At 48.8% G+C, this 22,059-nt stretch overlaps 1 protein-coding gene across 4 annotated transcripts in view; it reads left to right on the plus strand.

Moving 5' to 3' along the window:
• Positions 1–849: 849 nt before the first annotated feature.
• Positions 850–22,059, plus strand: part of SEPTIN11 (septin 11) — a 135,663-nt gene continuing 114,453 nt past the window's right edge. For 2 of the 4 annotated variants that reach the window (XM_053257948.1, XM_053257947.1), the window contains exon 1: positions 856–1,013. In XM_053257948.1, the coding sequence (XP_053113923.1) occupies positions 987–1,013 (27 nt within the window). In that variant the 5' untranslated portion in view covers positions 856–986. Of the gene's footprint in view, positions 1,014–22,059 lie in introns of all 4 variants that reach the window. The other 2 variants (XM_053257949.1, XM_053257950.1) reach the window with 2 other exon arrangements.

Genomic DNA, 22,059 nt, shown 5'->3' on the forward strand with positions numbered 1-22,059 from the left:
CTCAGTGCAGCCTCTTGGAACGTCAAAGAGTCCTGGGCCAGCCTAGCTGGGGGGACTCCGTCAAGCAAGACGGCTGTGAAGGTGACCAATTCATGGAGGTGGGCTCTATCCAGAGCTAGGAGGCGAGGCCGCTCAATGGAACCTCCATGTGTCGAAACAGTATACCCCTCAACATCAGGGTGCTGGACAGCAAACCCTGTGGCCTTGCCTTCATCGTGCCCGGCTGTGGGCTTCCCAGAGGCATTTGGCTGCCAGCTGCTGGCGTACGGAGAATGGGTGGCTCCTTGGTCTGCTCCGGCCGACCTTCCTTCGCAGCATGCGTTTCCCAAATCTCTGCCTGGCCCCGCAGAAAGCGCAGCGTGTTCTTTCCCAGCCCAGATGGCGAAGAGATTCCCCTCTCGGCGGCCTTTTGCGCTCCGCTTGCCCGTCTCCAGCCTTCTCCACACACGGCTAGTTTTGCATAAAAGCTGGAGGCTCAACCCAGGGCCAGGCTGCCGCGCACCATCATCACTCCGCCTCGTTCCCCGGAGGACGAAGCAGCCGCCTGGCCCGCCAACGTGCGGCGAAGAGAGCCAGCCCAGCTCTGCATGGACGCGGGCATTAGCCATCGGCGAGGAGGGGAGGGCACCGGCGTCCTCGGAATGGCCCTTGGTCTCCGTGGCCGGGTCCCTGCCTGGCGCTCCGCTGCACGACGCAGTGCGTGCCGTGGCGATGCCATGCCTCTGGCAGGAGCTGCGGGCATGGCGAGGGGCTGGTCCCTGCGGCAGGACGACCCCCTGCACCCCCCCGCCCGAGCGAATGGTCGCTCCCAGCCGGGTGGCCATGTTGCCTCTTAAAATCGTGCGCGCAGGCCGAGGCAGATGCTGCGCTTCATGTGAAGGAGGCGACGCGGAGGAGTGGCGGCGGCGGCGGCGTCGGGCGAGGCAGGCGAGCGACCGAGGAGCCTCGTTGTGCTCGCAGCCTCCACCAGCAGCAGCAGCAGCAGCATGGCCGTAGCGGTGGGCAGACCTTCGGTGCGTGGCTTTAAAAGAAAATGCATTGAATGCCTAGCTTTGGAGCTCGGCGGGGTGCTGGCTTGCGATTGCGGGGTGGATGCGTGTTGCCGGAGCTGGCTAGGGCGTGCAGCCCATGTGTCTGCCTGCCGAGCGCCTGGGCTAATAACGGGGATCGCCGGGCTTAGAATGATGAAAGGGGTTTTCGCGAGGCGCAGAGATCCGCCGCCGCTTGTTGCTTCCTACCGAGAGATGCGGGCGGCCCCGCTACCCAGCCAGCCACCCCCGAGCGCTCCGGAATCTGGGAGCTGGAGGCATTTTCGGGCCCCTTCCGCCTCCATTCATTCCGAAGCGAGCGCCTGTGGAAGGAAGGGTCGGGGAACGTTTGTCTGGGGGCACGTTCACACGAGACGGGGCTGGGGCGCGCGCACCTTGGAGGTTCTCCTCTCCTGTGTAGAGAGCCGGGCAGGGGCTCGGAGTCGCGGAGACAGAAAGGGATGTGTGGTGGAGGAGCCCTCTTGCTAAAAATAGAGCTGGCCCGGAGCGGGAGTGGAGGCAGAAGGCGAGGCTGGCCTCCCCGGCTCTTCGGCAAGGTGTGATTTTGAGCGCGAGTGTGCGTCCGGCTGGTGGTTGCCGACGAGCGAGGCGGCAAACTTTTGCGTTAGGCTTTATTATGCTTAATAGGCTGCGTTGTGGGGAAAGCCTGTCGATCACAAGAGCCCCCGCCCCGCCCGCGAGTTTTTGCGATTGAGCAGCGACTTGATAGAGGAGGGTGTGCCAGGCCTGGAGAGTCCGCCGTGCTTGGCCTCATCCTGAACCCGATTTTTTAATTTTTATTTTTAAAGCTTTAGCTGCATGGATCTGCCTCTTTCCTTTTTGCTTTCTCCTGCTTATTTGTCTCTCAGCTCTGCTGGGGGAGGGGGGACAAAACCAACAAAAGAAACAACCAGACGTTTGAATGGGGAAGAAGCCCCTAGTTTGAATCATCCCTCTGGCATCAGCTGACCAGTGGCCCAAGCTGCTCCCTCTTGAGTTCCTATTTGCAATCTTGGGATGGTTTATTTATTTAAAATATTTATACCTTGCTCTCCAGTACTGCTCAGGGCGGCTCACAACATAATGTTTATCTACCTTACAAGGCTGTTGTAAGGATTATGACAGGATCATTCATGAAAAGCCCTTAGAGCATGCAACCTATCCCAGGCACTGGGGACCCCATTGCTCCCTGGCAATCCCAGGTGCCAGGGAGCCATGGTGCCTAGAAAGTTAATTGTGATGCCTAGACTAGGACATTCAGAGGTAGAGTTATTTAATAACATCGTTGTGTCCCAGGCAGCCCTCTTGCTGTTCGAAGGATGTTGCTTGTAAAGGAGATAAAGAGGAGCTCATTTACTCTCTACATTGTGTGATAATTATAATTAAATCTGATGATTTTGTCAAGGTGGTGCCCATTAGCTGGCCCCTAGGTCCAAAGACAACTGTCAAGGCCTGTATTATTAGGCTAGTTGCACAGCTCCCTTGTAGGTCCTGACTCAACAACTGAAGACGGATGTGTTGGAAAATCTCATTGTCCCGCCCCCACCCTCATGCCTCCAGATTAATTTGTCCTTCCTGGTATTTATACAAGGAAGTTTTAATTTATTTTTTTTAAGCCCTGTGTGTGTGGGGGGGTACTAAACAGTTGAAATTGCAAGACATAAAACTGGTGTTGAGACTGATAAGAAACAGACCATGAGTGTGGTTTCCACTGCCAGTTGGGAAATTATCTTTAAGCAACATTCCCCCTCCCCAGATTAGGGGAAGGGAAAATACGCTGTAGGTATGTAGGACTGTATACATCATATCCACATCTCACTTAGGGCACACTGATGTATATAGTAGGAAGTCTGTTCATCAGGATGGCATTCCTGGGACCCTTTCCAAACATCCTCTGTTCAAGCAGCAGCCGTAGTAGCTGAGTACCGGATGGAGACGCCTTAACCTAGCCCCCTCCTTCCCTTCCCCTCCCCTCCCCCCCCCAGCTTCCTCCATTGAGCAAAGACTTGGGGTCTCCTCTGGGGATCAGAGATGTGGGGAGGATAAGCTGGAGCCCCCTGGGCATCTCCCCCTCCCACTGCCCGCCACTCCCCCCCCCCCAGTTCCCTAAAGAATAAAGGCAGAAATGATGCTGGTGACTCAGTTCGTTTGTTTGGTTCTTAATGGCTTCTCCAGGGCACTTTCCCACAGTCTGAAGGCATCCAGCTGCTGTACCTCCATGGTTCACTTGTGGTCTGTTTAGGCGGGAAAGCAAAAAATGCTCTGAATTTCAAGGTCTAGAAGGGTAACCGCATTTTAGTTTCTTTTGTAGCAAAGGCAGAGTGGCCTGTAGCACCTCCAAGATTGTTTATTTTGGGACAAGAGAGCCTGTTTCAGCAGAGGCAGGATGTACTAGACCCGGGAGGTGTTGCCTGTTTCATTTGCACCTGGATTAAGGTGTGGGGGTGGGAGAATGGAACTTTTCTATGGAATGAAACTAGATCTGTGAAGGAGGGTTTTTAAAGAAATTTGAATAAATCATTAACTTTTTGAGAAAATGTGGACTTGGGTTTGCAGGCTTCCCAGACAGCTTGGCATAAAGAGACCCATACCAAAAGAGACAGAGATCCTTTTTATTATGTCTATAACTTATGGATACGTTGGTGAAAGTAAATGCCGACCATATGAAGGCACTCTTATGCATCGTCAGGAGGCAGAAGGGGGGGGAGAGAAAGGGGGCTTGATTGACTTTTTCCTGTTCATTTTTTTTAAAAGCACATGCCAGTAAAACAGATGTTGCACATGAGCAAATGATTTCAGTGTGGCTACTTCCAGGATGTGAAAATAGCGTCTGCATTCAAGATGTGACCTGGCTGTCCTTTGCCTACTCTCTGTTACCATTTTAGCACACAATTTGCAGTTCTAATGAGCTGATGGGACTGCATTGTTCTTCTGGAATGGTAAAGTAAAGTTGTGGTCCAGTCAGTGTCAACTCCTCCTGGTGACCACAGAGCCTTGTGGTTTTGTTTTGGTAGAATACAGGAGGGGTTTACCATTGCCATCTCCCTCACAGTATGAGATGATGCCTTTCAGCACCTTCCTGTATTGCTGCTGCCCGATATAGGTTGCGAAACATAACAGTGGGGATTCGAACCGGCAAGCTACTTCCAGGCTGTGCCATTAGGTGGTAGATCTGGCAATGGTGCAACCCCTAAAAAATGTAATATCACTATGACTGTAGGATAATTCTAAACAAACCAAAATATAATATAAATAAAATAAATATGTAGAATACGACAAATATTTATATTCTGCTTTTCAACAGAGAGCTGTAGAGAGTTGTAACAGCTCTACTTCTGCCATTCCCCACTGCAACTTGTACCAGTGATTAAGAAGTTGTAGAAAACTGCCACTCTCCGAAGCCAGAGTTTGACAGGGCCAAGTGCAAATCCAGCCATATGCAAGCTTAAAGGCAGGGATGCACAACTTTGGCCTGCCAGCTGCTTTTTGACTACATCTCCCATCAACCCCCAATCGGGGATTATGAGAGTTTCCAGGCCTGCTCAATTTAGGCCCCCCCCCGGCCCAGCTGTTTTTGGACTGCAACTCCCATAATCCCCAGCCACAATGGCCAATAACCAGGGATTATGGGAGTTGTAGGCCAACATCTGCAGGAGGGCTGAAGTTGAGCAGCCCTTAGTCCAATATCTGCAGGCAGGCCGAAATTGATGCACACTGCAGTGGAGACGGCAATAAGGGGCTTAACGCTTGGGTATCACAGCAGACCAGAATCCTGAACCACAGTAGCCTGATTCAGAAACAATGCTCTATGAGTGTACAGATGTCTGTACACTTATACCCGTGTTTGTGGGAATGGCTGTGCCTGTGTTGGTTTTAAAAGTGGACCTGGATACAGGCCCTTCAGATGCATGGCACAATTAGGAACTGTATTTCTGTACCTGTGTACACTGCACTTGCTGAATGAGTGTTGAACATAGCATGTGAATGGGCCTAGTTTGAAGCAGGGTGGCAAACTGTGGCTTGTGCTAACTATGGGATGGGATGCCTGAGTAGACAAGCAATGGTTATAGCTGTAGCTCTACCTCCAGAGTCTTCTGGACCCTGGGAAGTAGGGATGTGCATGAATCGTTATTTGAAGAGTGATTCTCAACATATCCCCAGCATCTTTAAAGGGAGGAGAGCAGGTCCACGTGCCCGGAGGAGAGACTACTCCAAGGGGTGCCCTCTCTCCCTTGACTCATCACAGCCAGACATCACATGCCTGCAACTTGGGACCATCCATAAAGTATACCCCACATGACAAGAGAATAAACACAACCAATAAAAAGATTAAAACATTTCAACAATTAGAATTTAAAAGTTAAAACTATTAAAGCACAGTTAAAACACAGTTAAAACCGTGAGGCGGGTCTCACGATCAGTGAGACCCGCTTTTGCCGATACTGCGGGGAGAGTGGGCTAAGCCTGCTCTCCTCGGAGACAATCGCTGCAGGAGCCCTGGGCGGCCGTATCGGCCATGCACACAATTGTCAGCTCCGTGACGGGGCTGGGGGGAGCGGAGGCGATTGGCATGCTGACGAGACCCTCGGAGTCTCCCCTCCGGGGGTCTCCTCATGAGTAGCTGTGGCGTGTAGCTGCAGTGCGGCTACTCACAATCAGAAAGCCCAGGTTTACAGAGTGCTCGCTCCGCCAACCTGGGCTTTAGGGAGGGCTACTTGAGCGGGTTACCCTCTCGTAAACCACCGAGCTCGCCAGCAAAAATCGAGCTAGGCTCTCCTAGCCCAATTTTTGTTGATCGTGAGAATAGTATCTAATTAAAAGCCTGGGTGAGCAAAAGTGTCTTGACTGCCCTTTTAAGGGTTGTAGGAGATGGGGAGGCTCTTATTTCAGCAGGAAGTGTGTTCCAAAGCCTCGGGGCAGCAATGGAGAAGGCCTGTCCCTGAGCCCATTTCTATGTCTGATTGACAAGGGTGAGAGCTCTAGGCAAAGGGGCACATTTCCCCCCATCTCTGTTTTAGCATTACAACAAAGAGGAGAGCTGGCCTTGTGGTAAAAAAGGAAAGGCTGTGCTGTCCAGTGGTGTTGACTCTTGGTGCCCACAGAGCCCTGTGGTTGTCTTTGGTAGAATACAGGAGGGGTTTACCACGGCCATCTCCCGTGCAGTGTGAGATGATGCCTTTCAGCATCTTCCTATATCACTGCTGCCTGATATAGGTGTTGGGATTTGAACTGGCAGCCTCTTGCTCCATAGGCAAGTTACTTCCCTGCTATGCCATTAGGTGGCTGACCTTGTGGTAAGTAACATAAAGTTGTGCCATCGAGTCGGTGTCGACTACTGGCGACCACAGATGGTAGCAAGCATGAATTGTTCCATTTGCTTAGTAGGTCCCGCCCTTTTTGTATTTGAATAGGTTAGTATTTGAATAGGAGTCTACATGTGAGCTCTGTAAGAGATTCCTCTCAGGGGATGAGGCCGCTCTGGAAAGAGCATCTACCTGCTTGCTCGCAGAAGGTTCCAAGTTCCGTCCCTGGCATCTCCAAGACAGAGCTGAGAGATACTCCTTGGAGTAGCTGCTGCCAGTCTGTGTAGGCAATCCTGGGATAGATGGACCAGTGGTCTGACTCAGTATAAGGCAGGTTCCTATGTTCATAATTTGCATGGGCAACAATTGTGACCTTGTAGCCTTTTCGTTACTGTATATGCAGCTGCTTATCTCACCTTATCTTATTGTATCTTTACGAAAACCTGGCTGTTGTAGTGCTGGTATAATGAGTGGGTTAATTGGGTCAATTGTTTCTTAACTAATAGCTGAGGAGGGGGGAGGTCCCCCCCAGCTCATTTGTGTTACCTTATGGCCACCTAATGGCACAGTGGGAAATGACTTGACTAGCAAACCAGAGATTGCCAGTTTGAATCCCCGCTGGTATGTTTCCCAGACTATGGGGAACACCTATATTGGGCAGCAGTGATCTAGGAAGATGCTGAAAGGCATCATCTCAAACTGCGCGGGAGATGGCAATGGTCAACCCCTCCTGTGTGCTACCAAAGATAACCACAGGGCTCTGTGGTTGCCAGGAGTCGACACTGACTCGACGGCACACTTTACTTCATATATATGTATATGGTTGTGGGGTGGTGCAAAGGGGCATGAACCAAATCAGGAGAAATCAAACAAAAGTCAGTTTGGAGTGATTAACAGAGGCAAGATAGCATTCTTGAGTCCCAGACTCTGCCTGCTAGGATGGCTCAGGCAGGATGACATACTACTGATTATAAAAACATGCGTATAAAGTAACTAAGACGAACGTTATCAAGCAAACCACTCTGTTTGCTGGATAATAACATTTGCTCTAGTTACTTTTATGAGCAACATTATCTAAAGTATTGCATTTTCCACATTTGTAGCAGAACAGTTGCCATTTGGTTCCAGTCGGCAGCAGTGAATCTGGCGATCCATTCTAGAAGTCAAAAGCTTCATTGTTTGTGTTTAAGCATTTATCTTCAACCTTTTCAGAGCTGGAATCTCCTTTTAATCTTAACTTATACAAGGCACCCACTTAATTTTGTTTTATTAAATCGTTCATCTTTCTCTTCCCCTCCCCCTGCCTGCTTTTTTCCTTTTATTTTTGTCCTTGCCCTAATATTCTGTTTCGGAGATGGTTCAGATGTAAAACCGAACCATATTTTGTTGATTTTTTGTTTAGAGGTAAAACCAAACAAAGAGCCTCTTTCACACAAGCATCTAAATCTGGCGTTTCTGCTTCTAACCGAGGCTCACATGTTCATGTGGACCAGGGCAAAACCCCAATGCCCTGATTGTCCAAATCCGGGTAACTCTACTTCCCTCTAAGGTGTGCACACATGCCTGCTCTCACAAGTTTATTTATGTCCCCTCAGTTAATTTTAGATCCCACTCAGGTTGAATGCGGAAGGCCCCATTCTGAATGCATGTGTGCACACACTGCCTTGATACTCCCGCCCAGAACAAAACTCATTCTGCACACAGATGGAAAAAAATTAAAGAGAACACTGCCTACTTCTAACCCTGGGTCTTAACCCAACTTAGTGCAGAGCAGGGGCCCCAGTATCTGGGTTTGCGGATTGTGTGCCTGCTTTCCATGCAGTTTACGGGTCCCATCTGCCATGTGTTTTAGAGAGTGCTGTGGCCGGAGGGGCTGTGATCTGTGAATGTGCCGCTCTGCACAGTTCTTTCTATGATCACTTGCATGAAATGACATGAATATGTCTCATCCTGCTTCCTTCCCCCTCATGGTCAATCAGAGCATGGCTACTGACATCATGGAGTTTCTTGCCTCCTGGTTTGTGTAGTGTATTGTAAGAAGGTTCTCCCGATTCTTGCAGGCCTTCTCTGGTCTGAGCTTGCTGCTGTGGTGTACATCTGGGAGCAGGGGTTTCAGAGCCCAACAGAGGCTCAGCTTGTCTGTCCAATATGGGGTAAGGACTCTTCCCAGCCTCAAACCACCCCCTTCTGACCATGTGCAGGTGCCCCATGGTTTGTGCAGAGGTAAAACCATGGTTAGACAGAAAACAAGGTTCCGATGTAAAACCACAGTTTGTTCAGGTGTAAAACTAAACCATGGTTTGTTGTGAGGTCTAGGAACATAGGAAGCTGACATATACTAAGGACCGGGTCTCATGAGTGGGCAGGGAGCCCTGGGCGGCCGGATCGGCTGCCCACATGATGGCCGGCTCCAAGACGGAGCCGGCAAAGGCTGGGGAGCATGGGGGCTGCGCGGGAGACCCCCGAGCCGGGAGGCTGCTTTTAAGCCTCCCGGCCGGGGGTCTACTCACAAGTAGCCACGATGCGGAGCCATACCGCGGCTACTCAAGAGCAGATAGCCCGGGTTTGCGAAGCACTCGCTCCGCAAACCCGGGCTAAGGGGCGGGCTACAGGAGCGGGTTAGCCGCTCCAGAACCACCAGGCTCAGCTGCGAGCCCGGTGGTTCTGACAATCACAAAAATTGGGCTAGGATTTTCCTAGCCCAATTTTTGTGATTGTAAGAATAGCCCCTAAGTCAGAGGTCCATCTCGCACAGTATTGTCTACACAGACTGGCAGCGGCTTCTCCAAGGTTGCAGGCAGGAATCTCTCTCAGCCCTATTTTGGAGAAGCTGGGGAGGGAACTTGGAACCTTCTGCTCTTCCCAGAGCAGCTCCATCCCCTGAGGGATGCTTACAGTGCTTACACTTCTAGTCTCCCTTTCATATGCAACCAAGGCGGGCCCTGGTTAGCAAAGGAGACATGTCATGTTTGCTACCGCAAGACCATCTCTCTTCCATGAACCAGCACCATTTGACAAACCATGAGGCTGTTCTCACAACCTGCTGAAACCGGGCTAAGGGAGCCCAGCCTGGTTTCAGCAGGTTGTGTGCTGCAATGGCAAACTCCGCTAACCCCATTTTTCTGGTACTTCTGGGGGCCAGGAGGCCCCTGATCCCCCCTGCCCCAACTGGCTCCATCTTGGAACCAGTAATTACATGGGCAGCCACCCAGGGTGATCGGCCTGCTCGTGTGCCTGCAACTCCTCTGCAGGCTCTCCACACTGCTCGTGTGGAGAGCCTTAATGATTTGTGGCTGGCCACCAAACCAGGGTTTGGAATGATGGTTTCTGATAGGTTTCATACCCACAGAGCTGGGTCTCACAATCAGTGAGACCTGGTTTGCGGCGGTGAGCGCAGAGAGTGGGCTAAGCCCGCTCTCCCCACACACGCGCATGGCTGGAGCCTTGGGTGGCCAGATCGGCCACCCACACTATTGCCGACTCCGTGACGGAGCTGCCTGCAAGCTCCAGCATGCCTTGCAAGAGCGCGCAGGGCATGCTGGCGAGACCCCTGGAGCCGGGAGGTGGCTTTTCGCCTCTCCTCGTGGGCGGGGGGTTCCTCATGAGTAGGCGCGGAGCCACGCTGTTCTGCGGCTACTCACGGTCTTCAAAACCAGGTTTGCGGAGCACTCGGTCCACAAACCTGGTTTTAGGGTGGGGGTTGTTCTTTAGCGGGTTTCCCGCTCTAGAACCACCAGGCTTGCAGCCGAGCCCGGTGGTTCTCACGATCGCAGTAAATTGGGCTAGTGGAGGCTAGCCTGATTTTCTGCAATTGTGAGAATAGCCCCTATGATAGACGCCAATCTATGGTTTGGTGTGATGTCTGAACCCTCTCTCTTTAAAAAACAAAACAAAAACAAAAAAACCCCAAATCAAAGGAAAAGGATAATGATGAAACTTTTGGTGTGGCCTACTAGTCTAGTTGATCTGAAAGGCTGTTAACTGGATAATGCAAATTCTAAATTCTGCTCATTTTTAACCTACTCTTCAGTAGTCTTATGAGATCACCCGGCATTCTGTGTGTATGTCTGTCCATGTGTCTTCCCCCCGCCCCCCATCAATTTTGCAGTGCCTGGACCAATATGAACCAATTGGGTTACAGTTGTAGGGACGCCTCAACAGCGTAGTCTGTGATGATGGCATCCACCCCAATTCAAGGGGGTGGACACATAAAGTTTTGAGGCACAAGTGGGCTAACTTGTGAACCACTTAACTGATCTGAAATAAATTTAGTACAGTTGTAGGGATAGTAAAAGGAAAGTAGACAGATTAGTTCTTACTAGAACAACTTTGTTTAGTGTGTGTGTGTGTGTGTGTGTGTGTGTGTGTGTGTCGCTTTCAGATGTTGACATCTTTATGAGCCCCACTGCTAACGGGGGTATGAATTCCTACCAGCTAGTGGTGTTCATGGAACTGGCACCCACTGGTTCAAAGGGTGTGGGGGATAGCTTTAAGAACCGGGGAGGGTGCTTTCCCACCCATTGCGTTTCCCATGCCAGTGCTGCATCTAAAAACTGTCCTGCAGAGTGGCAGCATCCCTCCTTGCCGCTCAGGTATACGTCGGACCGGAAGTGCTCGGTGTGTGTGTGTGCATGCGCACTGAGCACTTCCAACAGGGCCATTTGTAGACACAGCACAGGCAGAGGAAACACAACAGGTATGTGTGTGTGTAAGAGCACCCTTCCTGGTCCTTCAAAGCTATCCCTCCCCCTTCAAACTGGCTGAACCGCCGGACCCTCAAACCGGTTCGTGTACATCCCTGCTGCCAGCATGCCCTGCAGGGCCAAAATGCATCTGGAATTTGAGAGTTAAACATCCAGTTTCTTTCACTGTCTTGCATAAAACATCATCGTATTACATAGTTATTACACAGCATTTTGAAAGAGCAGTGGGCCGGAAGTGATAATAGTAGTTTTAAACCATGTCCTGTAAAACAATTCATGTATTGTTCTAAGAGAAAATTTCATAAGGAGTTTTTTCTTCTTCTCCAAATTTCCCAACATTTCTCCCCCCCCCTTTCTGGTTTTGGAGGCAAAAATTGTGGGACGGGGCAACTCTGTCCTAGGCACAGGGCCAAACTAGATGTTGATGCTAAATGTGTGTTTTGTTATGTGCGTGTCCTACCAGCAAGGCTATATAAAGCAAGGCTGGTACCTATTTTCCTTATATACCAAAAGGGGCATGTGTGGGAAGGGAGTGAAACCCACCAACCCCTGTCCCTGCCATGCTTGGCTGCAGTGTTCCCTCTAACAGGGATTCCCAGATGCTGTTGACTACAACTCCCAGAATCCCCAGCTGCAATGGCTTTTGCTTGGGGATTATGGGACTTGTAGTCCACAACATCTGGGAATCCTTGTTAAAGGGAGCTCTGCTTGACTGCTTTAAGCAGTTTTCTCTTTGTCTGCCTCGCCTCCAGTATCTGAGGGTAGGGCCTAATTTTATATCAAAAGGAACATGCAGAGGAGGGGAGTGAAACCCACACACCCTCACCATACCTCGTAGGGCTCCGCTGCTTTTAAGTGGTTCTTGCCCACTCTGACTCAGATACTGGAGGCAAGGCGGACAGAGAGAAAACTGCTTGAAGACCCCGCTTAGTCCCACTGAACAAGGCAAGGACGTGTTTGGGGCAACCGTGTGGTTTTAAAATGCCTAGTTTAGCTCTCCTCTAAAGCAGGGCTACTCAACTGCAACCTTCTAGCTGTTTTTGGACTACAACTCCCAGCATCCCCAGTGGCCAATAGTCAGGGATGATTGAAGTTGTAGGCCAGCATTTGCAGGAAGACTGAAGTTGAATAAAGGTAAGGTAAAGTATGCTGTCAAGTCAGTGTCGACTTCTGACTACCACAGAGCCCTGTGGATTTTTTTTGGGTTTTTTTGGTACAATCCAGGAGGGGTTGACCATTGCCATCTCCCACGCAGTATGAGATGATGCCTTTCAGCATCTTCCTAGATCACTGCTGCCTGATATAGGTGTTTCCCTTAGTCTGGGATACATACCAGCGGGGATTCAAACCAGCGATCTTTGGCTTGATAGTCAAGTCCCTGCTGTGCCATTAACCCTGCTTTAAAGCTGAGGTTCCCAATCTGTAGTCCTCCAGCTAATGACAGAATGCAGCTCCTATCATCCCCAGCTACAGCTCATTGTGGCTGGGGATGATGGGAGTTGTAGTTCAGCAACATCTTGAGATCCACAGGCGGGGAACCCTTGCTCTAAAGGACACCAGCAGTTTATTTTCGATTCAGTTTCCTAACAGGTCCCAACACTGAATTTGCCTTTTAAATTTGGTGCCGGGCTGCTCGGCCCTCCCACTGTTTTTGAACTACAGCACCCATAATCCCCAGCCTCAGTGGCCGGTAGTCCAGGATTATGGGAGTTGAAGGCCAACATCTGCAGGAGGGCTGAAGTTGAGCACCCCTGACTTGGAGTATAGCAGCAATGGGTTTCTCCATTGAATTGTATTTCATGGCCCCTGGACTGCTTTCCTGAGTGGTCAGCCAGTTCAGACTCCGCCCTTGTTTCTTAAAAAAGTTTGGGTGTGGCAGCTTTATCCTTAAACAGCTTTGCTGACTGTACAATCTACATTAGTCCCAGAATCCCCGCTGATGTGGGTTACTCCCTCTAAGGCTCAGCCCCCCCCCCAATGGAGTTCATAATAGTTGCAGTAGCCCTAGTCACTTTGTTGGTGCATTCCAGTGTCTGTACATGTGCTTGGGTGAATCACTGTACTTGTGTTCATTTTAAAAGTCAGCCTGGGTACAAGCACCTGCAAATGCAGGATACAGAGATGAAGTGTCCTGGTGTGCCTGCTTTCAACTGAACTCTCGCACAACTGTACGTGTGTATACTGTGCGCTGTGTACATGCTTTGGACGTAATGTGTGAATAGGGCTAGAATCTGGATTCTTGCAAGACTGCAACAAGATACGGAGCCCTTTCTTACCATCCCATGAGAGGGCTGGAAGGTGGGCAGCGAGGAAGGCAGCAGAAGTTGGTCTTCCCCACCGATGATCCCGGGCTGGGGGGGAAATCTGGGTGCAGGGATCATGTGCCCAGACGGTCCATGGCTGCCATGGGCAGCACGGAGGTGCGAGGGTTGGGACGCGGCCTCCTGGCCCCCGGAAACCTCACAGCGCGCTGCATGAGTGCGTGGTGCGTGGTGGGGATCTACCCAGCAATGGTTAGTGCTTCAGCACTGGGTGAAAGAAGCCGGCACTGACACATGGTCAGGTAAACAGAGTTAAGGGGGTGCTCATTTCAGAGCCCGGCTTCTTAGCTGGGTTTGCCACTCAGGCACTGCAGGGATCCCTTTGGTTTGGGCAGTTCCCATGGGCAGACAGGGCCAAGTTTAGCTGCCCTAGCCCAGTCTTGGCTGCTTGGGAGAAGAGCCTCACTAAGTGTCGAGTGTTTTGATTACCTGGCATGTATATTACCTAGACATTTGCCGAGTAGTCTTAATTTGGGACTCTGATACGTGTTGCCATTGCATGCAAGGAGACTCTTGCTCCGTAGCAGCTTTCACCATGGATGCAGTTGGTTTACAGCCAGGGCTGCTCAACTTCGCTCCTCTTGCAGATGTTGGCCTCCAGCTCCTACCATCCCTGACTCCTGGCCAGTGTGACTGGGGATCCTGGGAACTGTAGTCCAAAAACTGCTGGAGGGCCAAAGTCGAGCAGCCCGGGATCACAAACGGCGATGTTCAAATCAAAAGGCACGGATCTGGTTTGCAGCAGGGCTGCAACTTTCAGGGTTCTTTCAGTCCCTAACCCTAGAGAAGCTGTGTGAGTGTCAGGGAGCGTGGGAAGTTCTTGAACATCTTCCTTGGCCTGAGCTGGGGGAAATGCCAGATTCCGAGCCGGAATGGCACCCTTTAAATGCTGACAGTTACTCAGCAGCATTGCTCTTTGCGACCAAATGCATTTTAATGTTGACACTGGCCTTCCTGTCCCTCCCTTTTTCTCCTCTGGACTTTCCTGGCTCACTGCCCGCACTTGAAGGAATGTGATGGTTTTCTGTGTTTTTTTTGCTTTGCCTCCTTCACAGAAAAAGTTTCTCCTTCTCTTTAGAAATTGCAGATCCAGTGTGGCTACAAAGGATCTCTTTCTGAATGGAGTGCAGATCAGATAGCCTGAGGGTTGCTGGGAAGATGGAAGTCCACACCTTTTCTTGTGAATCCAGAGATAACTTGACAAGTGTTAGTTTTTTATAGAGGTCTGCATGCCTCCCGGGAACTGCAGGCTTATTTATTTAACATATTTCTATACCGCCCCAAACTCCCATTTCTGGATGGTTCACAATAAACCAACACAACTCAAAACAAAAAAAACTATCTAAAATTTTAAAACAATGTTAAATTTGTGAGTCTAATTGAAAGCCAGGATGAATAAATGTGTTTTAACTGCATTTTAAAAAGTTGTCAGAGATGGGGAGGCTCTTATTTCAACAGGGAGTGCGTTCCAAAACCTTGGGGCAGCAAACGAGAAGGCCTGTCCCTGAGTAGCCACCAGACAAGCTGGTGGTAATTGCACACCGACCTCCACAGGTGATCTCAATAGGCAATAATGCTCATAATGAAGAAGGCGTTCTCTTAAATTGCCAGAAAACCCTTAGTATATGGGCATCCATGTTATTGGAAGAAATGTTCTTTGTGCCCTATGAGAAAGCAATTTGCCAAAATGTGTTAGGCCTATAGAGTGGCATTTGACAAATCCCAGGTGCCACCACATATGTTGTTGACTCCTGGTGACCACAGAGCCCTGTGGTTGTCTTTGGTAGAGTAATTTACCATTGCCTCCTCCCGCACAGTAAGAGATGATGCCTTTCAGCATCTTCCTATATCACTGCTGTCCGATATAGGTGTTTCCCATCGTCTGGGAAACATACCAGCGGGGATTCAAACCAGCAACCTCTGGCTTGCTAGTCAAGTCATTTCCCTGCTGCACCATATAAGGTTATTTAATAAAATCTTTAGTTGTTTAGGGAGACCTGTTTCTTTTCTAAGTAACTAACTTGCAAAGTGGATAAGGAGAAGCCCCTTTGCCTTCCCCCCTCCACAATGTTGGTCACAAAATCTGGTAACCTTGTCAAGTGTCAGTCTCCTAAATCCAAAGAAACTTTGCTAAGGGTTTTGACTAAATGTGTCAAAGCTACTGCACTCCTGATGAGGTCTGATTCAGTCTGATGTGGTGCAGCATCTATTGGACAATGTGGCATCAGATCAGATTCGACCAAATTTAACCGATCCAACATGATGCAAAATTGGCTGATAAAGCCTTGCATCGAATTGGATCCATCTCCTGGTCTGATTTGATGCACTGCCCAAATAATCGGATAACACCTCCCCCCCTCCACTGCACAACTTAAATACTACTTTAATTGCAATATTGAAATCACTTGTAAGGGCCCATTCAGATCAGATTTCACCCCTGTCAAAATCCCAGAAACTTCCTGGTGACTGCTTTCTATGCTTCTGCCTGCTACTTGCGGTGTCCAATACAGTTCTGCTGAAACTGGTGAGAAATGTGCTAGGGAGTTCAGCTGGGAATAGATCCAACTTGATGACCTTTTCTGAGAGCAGCTTGGAGGCTAATTCACTATAGTCTTTCAGCTGGATAGAGCTTGGTTGGTCCCGAGATTTATTGAACTTGGTGAAGTATGTTCTCTCAATTGAAAAGCTGCTTCAGATGGTGGCTGCTGTACCAATTTAAGCTCCATTCATTTCCATGATCTTTACATCACTACAATGTTTTGAGTATTAGGCAATTGGCTTGATTGGCAGAATATGATATACCGGATTGCTGGCTTGGTTTGTTTTCTTGTTTTGCTCTGCTTCTTTTTAAAACTTTTTTTTGCTCTATAGGATTTCTGATTCTGAGAATTGGTGTATGTAAGCTTAAATCATAAGTGAACTTATGGAACTCATTGCTGCAGGAATTTGTGGGGGCAAGTAGCACAGATGTCTTTGAACTCTGTCTAATCCATTTTAAAGGAATGATCTGTCAATGCTCTTGGTTCATGTCATTGTGGCGAACCTAGGAAGCTGCCTTATGCCAAGTCAATCCCTTTGTCCATATCTCTTGGTATTGTCTACACTGACTGGCAGCAGTTCTTTGGGGTTTCAGAGGGGGGTCTTTCCCAGCCCTACTTGGAGATGTTGCCAGGGATTGAACCAGTGATCTTCTCTGATGCTTTACCACTGAGCTATAGCCCCTTTCCAGATGTTGGGGGGGGGGAAACCAGATATGGCTGTCTGTTGTGCTTCATTTGTGACCTTCCCAGGTGTCTCTGTCAAGTTCTGGCTTTGGTAGCTATTCATTCCGATCCAATATGGCAATTCTTATGTTTTGATTTGGTTGGAGGATTCATTCCAGCTTGCTGTGTCAGATGAGTTTCCCAAAGGCTGGGACGTCAAGGACCTTGGAAGGGAAGTGGCCAGTGTGGAGAACGAGGCTCAACTGAAAGCTGCTGAAACTTGTCTTTTGACAAGCGCCATCTTGTAAGATTTTACCCAAATGCCTTCTGGTTTGTAAGCATTGAGGGAGAACTGCCTGAGGGAGCTCTCTTAAGGGAAACGGAGCCCTGTTGAGCCCTGGTGCCATCTTGGAAGGCACACAGCGAGCCCTTCCTCACGGTCTGTGAGAAAGGGCTTGAAGGAGCGAGGGGAGGGAGCCTTGAAAAGCTTACCTCCCCTGCAGATGATCTCCTAGTCTTTGCTGGCTGGGCAGATTGCTTGGTGGCTGAAAGACTCTGCTCTCCCCATTCTTAGTCCGACCCTCTGACCTGACACCTCACTAGCTCTCCTGGGGCTCACTAACGTTTCTCTTAGGTTGCCCTGATCTGCCCAGCCGGCCAGTTGGGGGAGTCGCTGTGGTAGTGGGACTGTGGCCATGTGGATTCTGAGCACCTGCCAGTTTATAGTAAATGTGGGCTGTTAAGATAATGCAGCATCCTTTACTACAGAACAGTCATGTTACTGCAACGAAACGAATACCAGAAGTTTGAAGCATTGGGGTGATGTGCGCTCGTGAACAATGGACAGACCACATCCTGTGCAGATCTGCTCCGGTGGCCAGTTCCTCTGCTATAAAGGCTTTTCTGACTTTGCCACAATGAGCAATGTATGTATCAAGAAATGGTTTTGAGACTCCTTTATTTTATGATGCCCGAATGGCATCATTTTATGCTCGTGTTTTATATTTTTAGCTTAATATTTTAATTGTGTTGTTTTTACAATCTTGTTTTTAGATTCTGTTGTAAACCCCCTTGGGATTGTTTTAATGAAAGGCGGTATATAAATTTAACAATAAATTAAAAACAATAAAATAAATGGCGATTAACAACAGCACAAAGTTGGCTTGGTTTACTCCTGCCATTCAACAGCTTGGCTCAAGACAGTGTTGAGTAATGGTTAGAGTGTTGGAACTGAACCAGAGAGTCTCGAGTTCAGATCCTTGCATACATGCGGACTTTACTGGGTGACTTTGGGCTAGTCGTTATCTTTTAATCCTGCCTCACAGAATTACGGTGAGGATAAAATGGAAATCCTCACTGCTCTGAGCTCTTTCGAAGAAGGGTGGAATAGAAATGCAAATATGTTTTTTAAAAAATACTTGCTATAATTAGAAATGGATCCAAGATTGTTGGATCATAGTGGTCCGCACTAGGCTTTAAGGTGTATGAAAAGGGGGCAGTTAGAAACCACAGGTCCTCCAAGGTCTGTTGGTCACCAGCCAACATGGTCAGTGAATGGAAGGGCTCATCGTTACCCACAATGCATTTTTCTTCCCAGCTTTGTCAAGATGCATGTGGAAACTTTGGGTAGGGCAAGAAAATGCCTGCCTTTCCCCTTGCACTGCACCCCTTCCTGCCCACCCCCTGGATGGTCTCTCCAACAGAACTGTGGTTCTTAAAAATGTAGTGCTTCTGAGCTTGTGCTTTGCTGGATTTAATAAGAGTTAGTCTTGCTGTGCTTTGTTTGTATAATTAAAATCTCTTCATTGTGTGGTTGGTTGTTTGGGGTTTTTTTTGGCTACCTTTCTTACCTTAGAGCCCACTTACGTTACTACTTAACTGGTGTGCATCATGAAAGACATCATGTACTCTCCATATGAATATATGGACTGGTCTTAGACCAAGTCAGGCTATTGGTCAATCTAGCTCTGTATTGTCTGTCCTGATTGGCAGCGACTCTCTAGGGCAGGGGCATCAAATTGCCAGCCTCTGGAGGTCAACTGACCAGCCCACGTGAGGCTGGAATGAGCCCCCACACTGCTGGAGAAGATGCAGGACGTATGGATACTTCTAGCCAAACCTTTAATTTGCACCTCCCTTTTTTCATGATAATTGGCAGTGCTTTACATTTGGCGTTCTTTAGCCTTTTCCTCGGCTTATGTATTTTTTCAAGCGCTTTTCCAAAATATTGTAGGCAGCAATATTGGAAACAGTTACATTGTGTGCATGTTAAAGAATGTCTTGTTTTGCCACAGAGTTTCTTATCATATAAGACGCCAGCTTAGCCTCGCCATGCTTCATCGGCCTCATTAATATTGAAGGCATGTCACTTTCATATGGCATTTGATGCAAAGCAGGAGTTTTCGGCAAATATCTTGACAACTGCGGGTGTAGAATTACCGTGTCTTTCCGGAGCAAGCAGCTGCTATATATAAAAATAATTGGCATTTTTTTGGTCGCATGTGACCTAATTTGCTTTTTCCTTTCTTCAACTGTGTTTTGAAGTCTGGGTTAGACATAATGCATGCAGATTTATGGGCTGATTTCTCAAGGATGTAGAGGCTCCCCTTCAGGATGCTCTTAAAGATGCTTACTCAGAAGTAAGTCTTGCTGTGCTCAGAGAGAACAAAGGAACCTTGGGAGCTGCCATATACTGAGTCAGACTATTGGTCCATCTAGCTCAGTATTGCCTGCACTAACAGGCAGCAGCTCGCCAAGGCTTCAGGCAGGAGTCTCTCCCAACCCTACTTAGAGATGCTTCCAGAGTGGGAAACTGGGACCTTCTGTGGGCATGCATATGCTCTTTTACTGAGCTATGGCACCAATCCCCTAGTGGGAAATGTCTTACAGCGCTCACATGTACTGGTCACCCATCCACAGGCAAACCAAGGCAGGCCCTGCTCAGCAAAGAGGTCAGTTTATGCTGGCTGCAAGCCACCTAATGGCGCAGCAGGGAAATGACTTGACCAGCAAACCAGAGGTTGCCGGTTGGAATCCCTGCTGGTATGTTCCCCAGACTATGGGGAACACCTATATTGGACAGCAGTGATATAAGAATATGCTGAAAGGCATCATCTCATACTGCGTGGGAGATGGCAATGGGACGACTGTGGCGAGACATCATAGAGGTCTATAAAATCATGCATGGTGTGGAGGAAGTGGATAGAGAGAAATGCTTCTCCCTCTCCCATAACACTAGAACCAGGGGTCATCCCCTGAAATTGATTGCCAGGAAATTTAGGACCAACAAACAGAAGTACTTTTTCACACAACGCATAATCCACTTGTGGAATTCTCCGCCCCAAGATGTGGTGACAGCCAACAACCTGGATGGCTTTAAGAGGGGTTTGGATAACTTTATGGAGGAGAGGTCTATCAATGGCTACTAGTCGAAGGGCTATAGGCCATCTCCAGCCTCAGAGGCAGGATGCCTCTGAGTACCAGTTGCAGGGGAGTCACAGCAGAAGGGAGGGCATGCCTTCGACTCCTGCCTGTAGGATTCCAGCAGCATCTGCTGGGCCACTGTGAGAAACAGGATGCTGGACTAGATGGGCCTTGGGCCTGATCCAGCAGGGCTGTTCTTATGTTCTTACGTTCCTAAATAAAACCTCATGGCTCTGTGGTCACCAGGAGTTGACACCGACTCAACGGCATGCTTTACTTTACCACATGACCAGCTCTCCTCCCCTAGGGAATTACTAGGAAGCATTCATAGGATTGCTGCCTTAGTTGTCCCTTGAACAATATGCACGAGCACTGATCAGGTTCACAACTGCTTTGCTACAACCAGAGGTTACACCCAGACAATAAACGGCTTGTGTGCAAACAGCACAGGATCAAGGATGTCTGGTCCTCTGGTGGCCTGAAGGCGGGCAGGGTGGATGTATTGGTGGGACTTAATGGTGACTGTATGCTTGGGAAGGACTTTAAGACACAGTGTGGACTGGCATGAATTTCTGTGTTTAATTTTAAAACTGGGTTTCAATTGCCCTGCCCTCTCGACTGCATCCAGCGACACCTCATGCAGTGGTCTGCTAGCCGACCAGCAGCTTCTGGTGCTGAGCAGCCATGGGTAAAAAATGTGAGGGGCCCAGGCCCTCTTGCCAGAGGGTGCTTGGAGGTGGCAGCCAAGCCACCAGGGCACCTGCTTCTACATGAACACCATGCAGGTCGACAGCAGCAGCGCCCAGTGCAGTCATGGATGATAAAATCACTGATGCATTAGCTGTTGCTCTCTGTACCTCTGACCACATCCTGTCTTTGCCGTGTGTCCTTTGGGGAGGACCTCCCTCATCTTCCTGCCTGAGTTAGCTTTCTCCCTCGAAGTAGGAGGTCACGGCTTACACAGGGTTATCTTCCACTCTTTTGCTCCCATTAGATAGGAAGTCTCAGGTCTTTCATGTGTCCCAGGTCCATCCCCCTCTCCCAGCATGCTCAGGTGTGTTCCCCCAGTTCCTTCCTGTCTACGCTCCTGATCAGACATACACCTGGGCTCCTGCCCAACTCTATCTAGATACATCCGTCTTTGGGTGAGCCTTTTTTCCTCCTTGCTTGTTCTTGGGGATGGACCTTTCACAGGCTGGGGACACCCTAGCTAGTTCCTTATCAGAGAGCTGGAAATCTAAAGCAGCGTCCTTCATTGTAAGGCCAACATTATAGTAATAGTAATAATTTTATTTACAGTCATTGACCAAACAGAAAATGGAAACTAGTAAGGCCAACATTTATTAGGTCCATCTTACAGGTTCCCAGTTGTGTTCCTAATGTTGTCATCAGATGTGAAGTAGGCCTCTGTACTTTGGAGGCAGAATATTGGAAATGTATATTTTTGTTTTGGTTTAAAATATATTACCTCCAACCGGGTCTTGCTCTGCTTATGTTACTTGATACCTTTAGTTCTACGTGGAAATAATTGGTTGAAACAAAATCTCAGTTTGATGGGATCTTGCTTGACGAGCTAAGCTGCTTGGGTCATGACTCTGCTATGAAGTTCATCAAGCAACGAATATTGGTTGCTGAGTTACAAGTGGAAGTAGCTAAAATTCCAAAGAGTTTGTATCTGGGCAATCAGATTTTTAGCTCGAACCCTGCTGCATACCTAAGAAATATTACACTTCCTAAATTCAGGTGTGTTCTATCGCTACCGCGATTAAATGCGCTTCCATTGGCGGTGCTTTATGGGAGGTTTAATGGGGTCCATTGTGCTTTCCGGCTTTGCCTGTGTGGCTCAGGCGCTGTGGAGACCACTGATCATGTTATTTTATATTGTGACCTCCATAAGGATATTCATATAAATCTTATTTTACCTTGGCTGAAGACATATCCTGGACATCCAGATGAATTCTATCTAAATGTCTTATTGTCTAATTTTAATTCTAAGTCTCCTAATTCAGTGGCTTAATACTAAATACTAATGTGTGTAAGCGCCACTCTCTTGTTTACGGTTCTGTTTCTGGTCAATG

Source organism: Hemicordylus capensis, chromosome 5 (genome assembly GCF_027244095.1).
Source record: "Hemicordylus capensis ecotype Gifberg chromosome 5, rHemCap1.1.pri, whole genome shotgun sequence".
Classification (NCBI taxonomy): Eukaryota; Metazoa; Chordata; class Lepidosauria; order Squamata; family Cordylidae; genus Hemicordylus; species Hemicordylus capensis.